This window comes from Solea senegalensis, linkage group LG7 (genome assembly GCF_019176455.1).
Source record: "Solea senegalensis isolate Sse05_10M linkage group LG7, IFAPA_SoseM_1, whole genome shotgun sequence".
NCBI classification, from domain to species: Eukaryota; Metazoa; Chordata; class Actinopteri; order Pleuronectiformes; family Soleidae; genus Solea; species Solea senegalensis.
In genome coordinates, this window is record NC_058027.1 from 8,795,103 (window position 1) to 8,804,578 (window position 9,476).

Genomic DNA, 9,476 nt, shown 5'->3' on the forward strand with positions numbered 1-9,476 from the left:
AGAGTCTGCAAAGTGAACAACACTGAGCAGAGAGAAACAAGGCGTATATATATAAACATGTCTTCAGCAGTATGTGTACGTGATACAGAAGAACAGAAGGTTCATTGGATAGAGTAGTTGTCTGATATGATGCCAATAAACTGTTGTGAGAAACTAGCAGATATCAGTAGAGAACAGGGAGTTTCTTGGGAGGACAGGGACCTTGAGATGAAATGGGAAACTTATAATTGCCCTCTACACCTCGTGTGACCCAAGAAACAACTAACCACTGAACCTTGTGTGACATAAAGAAACTGTGTGTCTGTGTGCATGCAATATGCCATTACATTTCCCCCCTTTTTATCCTTAAGGATAAACGAGGAAGAGAAAAACAACCAATAAAACACAATCAACAATAGAAGCAACAAAATATGCACACACAATATAACACAACAAATCCCAGATGACAATCAAATATGAGAAAAGAACAGTATTCAAAACTTCAGACTGAGCATTCCAACTGGTTTACGATCAGTCGTCACACAGAATACAATTCAATGGAAAACCTCAAGGTAAAAGTTGCAAGCTGTTTTTGTGGATGAAAGCATCCTGAGTAAGGATCAGTTTTTGTGTATGTGTCATAGCGGTTGTAGCATTCTAGGGGTGAAAAATAAAGACAGTGAAATGGTGTAACACGTGTAGGGTGTGGTGTGGTGTAGGTCTTCTTGCGCCCACGAAGGTGACACAGAAACTACGTCTGCACGCCACTTGTTGTCTTCTTTCTTCGGACCCTTGGTCGCCTGCGTGCCTGTTACGAACGCAAAGTCTTACTTAGCAGCCTCTGGAGTTTGTAGTTTTCCAGGAGAACCAGCAGGGGGTGCTGGAACCTTTCTGCAGTGGCTGGCGTGGATCCAGGTAGCCCGCTCAGCGACCTTCACAGCAGTGTGGGTTGTCAGCAGGATCTGGAACGGACCTTGCCACCTCCTGTTCCTCCACGACTTCCTCCTGAAGTCTTTTATGACCACAAAGTCACCTGGTTCGAGCTGGTGCAGGGGACCACTGGCTGGAACAGGGAGGGCTGCGATCACCTGTTTCTTTACATCAGAGAGCTGTTTGGATAGATTGGTACAGTAGGTTAGTGTGTTGTGATCACAAAGAGCTGTTGATGGGGGTGGAGATCGGGGAGCTTCCACACCTACAGAAGGAGGAGTTGCAAAAAGAATCTCAAAGGGGCTCAAGTTAGTTCTGTTTCGTTTTCGCATTCTCATATACATAAGCACTAGAGGAAGTGCTTTTGTCCATGGAAGACCTGTGTCTTCACAACACTTGGCCAGCTTGTTCTTTAGTGTTCCATTCTCCCTCTCTACTGCACCTCCACTAGCTGGGTGGTAGGCACAGTGTGTTCTCAGGTTAATGCCTAAGTATAGGCTCAGTTCAGTGATAGCTGAATTAACAAAATGGCTGCCATTATCACTGGAGATTTTAGCTGGAATTCCCCATCTGGGAATGATTTCAGTAAGAAGGGCTTTAGCTACTACTGAGGCAGATTGTTTTGAGGCTGGGAACACTTCAACCCATTTGCTCCACATGTCTACCATCACTAAACAATGAGACTTTCCTTCTGATGGAGTTAGTTCTACAAAATCCATCATGACATGCTCAAAAGGTCGAGTTGGTTGAGGATGAGCAGCTTGTTGGGAAGGTTGGATTGCCCTGCCTACATTGTGAGTAGCACAGATAACACAGGCTTGGCAGTGTTTTTGAGCATAGGCAGAAAACCCTTTTGTGAACCAAAATGTGTTAATCATTTGCTGCATCCCTCCTTTTGATGCATGGTCAGACCCATGCGTCAATTTAGCATAGTGAGGGAAGAAATGGGAAGGCAAACACGGGTTGTTGTCGGGGCCTATCCAGATGCCATCATGACATAAAGCACCTGCGTTTCTCCAAAGTTGCTTATCTTTTGGAGATGCAAAAGATTGAACAGCACTGAGGGAAGATGGCACGTCAGAAGAAACTGAAACCAAAGTATGTGATACAGAAGAGGTAGACAAAGGGAGAAGAGAAGCTGCCTTCGCAGCTGCATCCGCTCGAGCGTTACCTGTAGAAATCGGGTCAGAGGCATTAGTGTGAGCAGCACATTTACACACAGAAATGGCAGAAGGAAGAAGGATGGCATCTAAGAGATCTGCAATGAGTGTGTGATGCAAAACAGACTTGCCATCAGATTTCAGAAAACCTCTATGTTTCCAAAGTGCACCAAAGTCATGAACAACACCAAAAGCATATCTGGAATCAGTGTAGATATTTACAGATCTACCCTTAGCTAATTGGCAGGCAGTCGTTAAGGCCACAAGTTCTGCAGCTTGAGCTGAGAAGTGAGGTGGAAGAGATGATGACATCATCACGTCATAGTCAGAACAAACAGCAAAGCCAACACGGCAGAGACCTGTAACTGGGTCTCTTGAAGCAGAGCCATCTACATAGAGGACAAGGTCAGGATTTGTCAAGGGCGTTTCTGTCAGATCAGGTCTTGGAGAACAAGATGCTGAAAGTTCAGCCATGCAATCATGAGGCTCACCATCCTGTGGAAGAGGGAGCAGAGTAGCAGGGTTAAGAACAGTACACCTCTTAAGAGTGACATTAGGCATGTCAAGAAGACACGTGTGATACCTAAGGTGTCTAGCAGCCGAAAGGTGTGATGTTTTCTGCTCAGAAAGGATCAAAGAGACCGCATGTGGCACAAGAAGAGTCAAAGGAGCGTAGCCAACTATATCTCTTGAGGCCAAAAGGGCTTTTTCAGCAGCTGCTACAGCTCTGAGACATTTTGGCATGCCTGCTGCAACAGGATCGAGTTTACCCGAGAAATATGCCACAGGACGGAGCCTATCACCATGAGGTTGTAGGAGGACAGAAGTCATGCAACCCGAACGTTCATCCACAGTCTGAGTGAATGGTTTGGTTGGGTCAGGAAGTCCAAGTGTGGGAGGAGACTGAAGTTGAAGTTTCAAGTTCAGGAATGCAGTGTCTGCTTCCGGTGTCCACTCAAGTTGTGAGCGAGAGGTCATGCCTGATTGGTGACACAAGGTCCTGAGGGGTCTTTCAACCTCAGAAAAATTAGGGACAAAAGCGCGACAGTAGGAACACATCCCCAGGAAAGATAGCATTTGTTTTTGGGTAATTGGTTTTGGAATCTTTTGGATAGCTTCAATATGTTTTGGAGACATAGTTTTGCCTTCACCAGAAATTATGTGACCCAGGAAGGTCACAGCTTGTCTGACAAATTGTAGCTTGTTTAAGCTGGCTTTGTGTCCTTCTTCTGCCAGATGTTTGAGCAGTTTGATAGTGTCAGTTATGCATTGTTTTTCAGTTGGAGCGCAGATCAGAAGATCGTCTACATATTGTAGTAAGGCAGTGCCATCAGAGAGCGCTAGAGGCGACAATGATTCGCATAAAGCCTGATTGTAAATTGTTGGTGATTCAGTGAAACCCTGACATAAACGGGTGAAAGTATAACCTTTCCCGTTGAACTGGAATGCAAACCAGTACTGAGAATCCTTGTGAACAGGAACACTGAAAAATGCATTTGATAGATCAACAACTGAAAACCACTTAGCAGAGGATGGAACTTGTGAAAGCAAAGTGTAGGGGTTAGGAACACTTGGTGTTCTGGCATGAACAGCTGCATTAACTGCTTTTAAGTCTTGAACAAATCGCCACTCGGGTAGAGATGGTGGTTCTCTAGCTTTTTGAACTGGAAAAATAGGAGTGCAGACAGGTGAGTCATTGCATGGGATAATAACACCGGCTTCCAATAAGGATTTAAAAACAGGTTTAATGCCGTCGACGGCTTCCGGACGCAGAGGGTACTGAACTCGTTTTGGTCTGTAGTCAGACTTAGGAGTGACTATTACAGGTTCACAATTTTTTATGAGACCTACATCATATTTGCCTTGTGCCCACAATTTGGGTGGGACTTGTGCAAGGGCTGGATGGATCTGTTCTGCGGAGAGCATTTGGTGTATGTGTTCGGTTTTATCAAGATTGTGGTCTAGCAAGTAGACAGATTTCAGAGTAGCCACAGTTAATTTGCATGCAGTTTTGAAAACACCCCCCTTTGGCGAGTACGACACATGTGGGTCAGGTGTAGATTGCCAATCTTTGAGCTCAATGCATGATTTTGTCCATGGACCTAAATCTCTCCATTGATCAGTTTGTCCTTTGGAAAGCGAAATATGTGGATGTGAATTGTTAATCAGAAAAAATCGTTGTTGTTCAGCTGTTAAGCTGACAGAAAGTGCACATCGCAGGTCTGTCCAGTAGAGAGAGTCAGTCAGTAGAGTATCTTTGATGTCAGTCCACCATTTAGTTTCATAGTCTCTGTCAAGGTCAGTTGTCACGTGTGACGTGCAATGGAGTGCCTCAGGCTGCATGAAAGCTGCAGTTGGGCTAACCAGTGCATGTGCACGTTCAGTTAGAGATGGAGCCAAAACACTCTCAACTTTCCATTGGTATATGTAGAGCAGCGAGGAGATTAAATCAGGTTGATACTTAGCCATTATATAGGCTTCAGGATTGGGTGGAGTTGTTCGTCTCACAGCTTTTACTCCTTCTGGTGTCGAAATCAGGTCGATGCCAAAAGCCATCATCAAGTCTCGTCCTAACAAGTTGAATGGACAGACTTGGGAAAGCAAAAATGAGTGCTTTACTTTAGTAAATGGTTCAGGATGAGAACACGTAATTGGAGATGTATAGTTCTCTTTCACTGTTGTTCCACATGCACCAATGGAATACATGAAATTGCCACTGAGTTTGGCCTCAGGTATTTCAGAGTATTTTAACACTGTGCGTGTTGCACCCGAGTCAACCATAAATGTAACATCTTTTCCTGCAACATTCAAAATCATAGTGGGCAGTTTCTGCACCATTGAGTCATCATACATGGTGTATGTTCCTATAGGTTTAAACTCAGTTTTTCTCTGTAAAACTTCAATAGTATCTGTGAGTAGTTGGTGTTGTTGCTGCGGTGTAAGCGTGTGAGTGGTGTGTGTGTGTGTGTCATTCTCACTCCCCTTTTCTGAAGGTTCAGGGTAGGCTGTCTGGGTGACGCACGCATCTGGTCCTCCCCTCCCTCGTCTCTCAGATCAGTCAGATGATTGTTGCCAACGGTCATTTCTGCCTCTAGGTGGAGCACCTCTTCCTCTGCCTCGGCCTCGGAATTGTGTGCAATCCTTTGCCCAATGTCCTTTAGTGCCACACAGGAAGCACACATCGTAACCTGGTGGTGGTCCCATTCTTGGACCTGATCTCTCTCCTTGCCATGGCCTGCGTCCCCTCTGCATGCCTCTTCCTCTTCGTTGTGAAACACCGTAGTGCTGAACTGGAAGTGGTTGAGTTGATGGTACTGCAACTTGTTGAGAGAGCATAGTTAACATAGCTCTGTGTTCAGTGTCTTTTCTTTTCTTTTTCTCAGCGTCTTTCTTGTCCTGCAGGCGTTTGTATGCATGGTCAGCATGTCTCACAACATCAATCATGCGAACAGAAGGGTCGTTCGCGCCTACGCACAGGTCAAGTGTGCGCTGACGGACTTCTGGCAGCAGGCCAGTGAGGAAGCTGGTTTTGAGCAGACTCTCATAGGGTGTGGTGTCATTGCCTGGGAATGGATCAGGACGAGGAATGCCACTGTTTTCGTCAAACACCTCTTGCAGGCGGTGACTGTAGTCACGTGGTGATTCATCTTCCTTCTGACAGCAGGCATTCACTTTAGCGAGGTCACAGTGAGCAGGGAAAACCTCAACCAATTTCAGTCCTAATTGTGTGACAAAGTCCTGATACTGTCGGTCTGCTAGATCAGCATTGTCATTAGTGTCCCAATTCACCGTTTGTGGTCTGAAGTCACCATCTCTTGGGAAAATGTCTTTCACCTTGGAGAAATCAGATGGTTTCATGTATTTCATCATGACTCTCTGGATTTCGCCTGAGGTTGGTGTGAAATCTTTGATGAACTGAACATAGGCTCGTGCCATGGCAGCGCCACCTTGTGCAGGCTTTGGGAGGTGTGATGCTGCATCAATCAGGTCCTGAGTTGTCCATGGGCGGTAGACAAAACCTGGATTTCCATCCGGACCCATAACTTGCACCATTGGCATCGTAAGAGCTGAATCTGATTGTTGTCTGGTGCGTGCTGCAATTGGAGGGGAGAGGGAGGAGGAGGTGAGGACACTGGAGCCTGGTGAGGGAGTGTTCATGAAAGAGGATGTGGATGACATCGGTGATGACGTGGCAGATGAGGCGTTGTATGGAGGAGGAACCGAAGGCGGAGCCATTGCATCTGGAGGGGGTCGTCTTCGAGGGAGGGACCAGGAAGCGTCATCAACCAGAGAGCTCTGACCGCACCCTGTCAGTTTAGGATAGAGAGAATTCTTTTTACTCTTAGGTTCAAAATCACTTCCTTTGTCTTTCTTATCAACTTTCATACATGTTATCATTTTGCACACTTGTCTCCTTTCTCTCGTTTCACATTCATCTTCCCACTTTTTCAGACATCCTTCATTCTTTTCAATCTCTCTCATTTTATCACTTTTCACTCTCTTTTTGCTCATAATTGTCTGTCTTTCTTTCTCAAGACTTTCACGTAATTTTTTCAGTTGAGTTTTGCTCAACGATCCCCCTTCTGGGAATCCATGATTTGTTACCCAGTAATTCAAACATTCAACACTTTGATCCCCATATTTTTGTTTCATGGCCAGAATAATTGGACTGTCTGGATCATTTTTCGCTCGTTTACTTCCTTGGGTACCCATGTTTCCTTTTTACCAAGAGTCCCTGACTCTTTTGATTATTTACCTCGTATAGACCCTGTCTACCGGTAAGTCCCTGACTTCTAGTAAATAATCCTAGGTGTAGGTCTTTGACGCCTATAACCCACACCTAACTTCAGTGAGAATGGAACGTTCTCACCTACCTCAGTGAGAGTGGAAAGTTCTCACCTACTTCAGTATCAGACCATAAAGATCTGTACCTACAACTCAGTATCAGATTATAAAAATCTGTACCTACAAACTCAGTATCAGGTTATAAAAACCTATACCTACAAACTCAGTATCAGGTTATAAAAACCTATACCTACAAACTCAGTATCAGGTTATGAAAACCTATACCTACAAACTCAGTTTCAATTTCAAGGAAGTAAACCCCTTCAATCAAAACCTACAACATGACAGTTCCGTGTCAATGTTCCAAAACAAAAAGGAAGTAAACGATGGAAAATGATGACCAGCAGTAATGCAAGTATCCACAGACTCAGAAAATACATAAAAAAACTTTTCTCTATTGATTACAGAATCATTGTCATTATTCATGAATCATTGGTAAATTTGGAATTTGGAAAGTCAACATCTCACCGTCTCAAACGGACGTTATCTTTATCTTGGATCGTCGTGGAGCCAGTCAGTCAATCAATTGGATCGCCGGTCCCCTCTCTCTGAATACTTGGTTGGAGGTAGAGGAAGATCTCCTGGATTCCAGGTGCGCGCTGCCGACGTCCTTTTGATCCCGACGGACTCTCAGACGATCCCACTTCTGACACCAAATTGTTGTGGGAACTTTTGTGAGTGAGATGAAGCACGAGAACTGAGTCGGATGAATACAAGCAAGTTGATTTAATCTGAGTTGCAACCAGAGGAGCACAGTTTACAGAGTCGAAGAGTCTGCAAAGTGAACAACACTGAGCAGAGAGAAACAAGGCGTATATATATAAACATGTCTTCAGCAGTATGTGTACGTGATACAGAAGAACAGAAGGTTCATTGGATAGAGTAGTTGTCTGATATGATGCCAATAAACTGTTGTGAGAAACTAGCAGATATCAGTAGAGAACAGGGAGTTTCTTGGGAGGACAGGGACCTTGAGATGAAATGGGAAACTTATAATTGCCCTCTACACCTCGTGTGACCCAAGAAACAACTAACCACTGAACCTTGTGTGACATAAAGAAACTGTGTGTCTGTGTGCATGCAATATGCCATTACAGTACACAAGTATGTGGCTGTTTCTCAATACTCAAGTAAGCAAGTATGTATGTATTGTTCTGCTGTTTGAATGGTGGCTGGCGCCAAGTCTGCTGCTGCAGCCTCATTAAGTCTGCTGCTGCAGCCTCATTACCACCACCTACAGTGTTGATAAATGACCATATGAAATACTTTTAATAAATGCATATATATTGTTATTATTTTCATATTTAACTTCATTTTTTAATTCATTTCTATTAAAATATACAATACAATGTGGAAAATAGATATTACAGCATTGTATTGTATGTACTGTATTGTAAACGTGCAACGTGCAACTTTCCTCTCCTTTTACCAAGTGCAATATATAAAATAACATCCATCCACTCTGCTGTACAATGTAATGTATGCACTATCATATACTTCATATTTCCCTTACTGGCTCCCACTGTAAATACTTGAAATGCGTTTTTACTTATCCTTTTTTAATTTTTATGGAAGGTATTGGTGCACTTGTGGCATGGCGTGGTGAGGTGTTGTGACAACGCCACCTGCGGTAGTTTCACCTGCGGGAAATTCTAAACTTCAAACACTTAATGTTCATCAATAAGACACACAGGTTCAAAAATACCACAGGGTCAAGTGATGGTCTCAATTTAAAGAAATACTTTATTAAACCAAAATAAGTAATTAACAAAAGTTTCAACACATCAGTTACCCACAACAATAATAATAATACTAATCACATAAAATAAGCACCAAGCAAGAATAAAAATCAAGGGAAAGGGCTGGAGCTTAACAGACGGCAGGGACAAATCAAAAGTGGAAGGGTCCGTTACTTAAAACACCCGTGACACTACACTCACACATCAAAGCAAAAGGAAATCGTGAAGGGGACCACCACCATGGACGGGACTGCCGCCTCAGAAATTTTATTTCAGATTTATATTTCTATTATCTGCTGCTATGCTCCGCCAAAATGTATTCTGGGATACATGGCCATCCCAAGTACGCTTAATTCACCTCCGATGCATACTTGGTAAAAATGGGCGGGGAGAGAACACTTCCAGGTTTGAGAACCGTCCTCGCTGTTCGCTTACTTGAGATTTGGAACAGAACTGGGACTGAGGCTGATGACGTTTTACAAGTACGGGATTACGCAAGTACGCACAAGTATGGATATTGAGAAACTGCCAAAGTCCAGATTTGAATCCAGTTGAGATCCTGTGACGGAAACCCTTCAATATGGCTGAATTAAAACAATGAATAGGCCAGAATTCCTTCACAGTGATGAAAGACTTGCAAATGCATAATTGCAGTTGTTGCTGCTAACGTTGGCACAGTTATTAGGTTTATGGGCAATTAGTTTTTCACATATGGCCATGTATGTATGGATAGTTTTTAGTTCTTAATAAATAAAATCATCACTTACGACATCTTAGTCCATCCATCCATTCATCCATCCATTTTCTACTGCTTTATCCTGCA

General features: G+C 43.6%; 1 protein-coding gene across 1 annotated transcript; it reads right to left on the reverse strand.

Annotated features, from left to right (window-relative positions):
• Positions 1-383: 383 nt before the first annotated feature.
• On the reverse strand, positions 384-6,783 carry LOC122772860 (protein NYNRIN-like). The gene has a single exon (XM_044031175.1). The coding sequence runs from the start codon at positions 4,920-4,922 to the stop codon at positions 807-809; it is 4,116 nt and encodes a 1,371-aa protein (XP_043887110.1). The 5' UTR covers positions 4,923-6,783; the 3' UTR covers positions 384-806.
• Between the last annotated feature and the right edge of the window lie 2,693 nt (positions 6,784-9,476).

Excerpts from the sequence above, each read along its gene's own strand:
- LOC122772860 (XM_044031175.1), bottom strand. The coding sequence starts at position 4,922 with ATGTATGATGACTCAATGGTGCAGAAACTGCCCACTATGATTTTGAAT.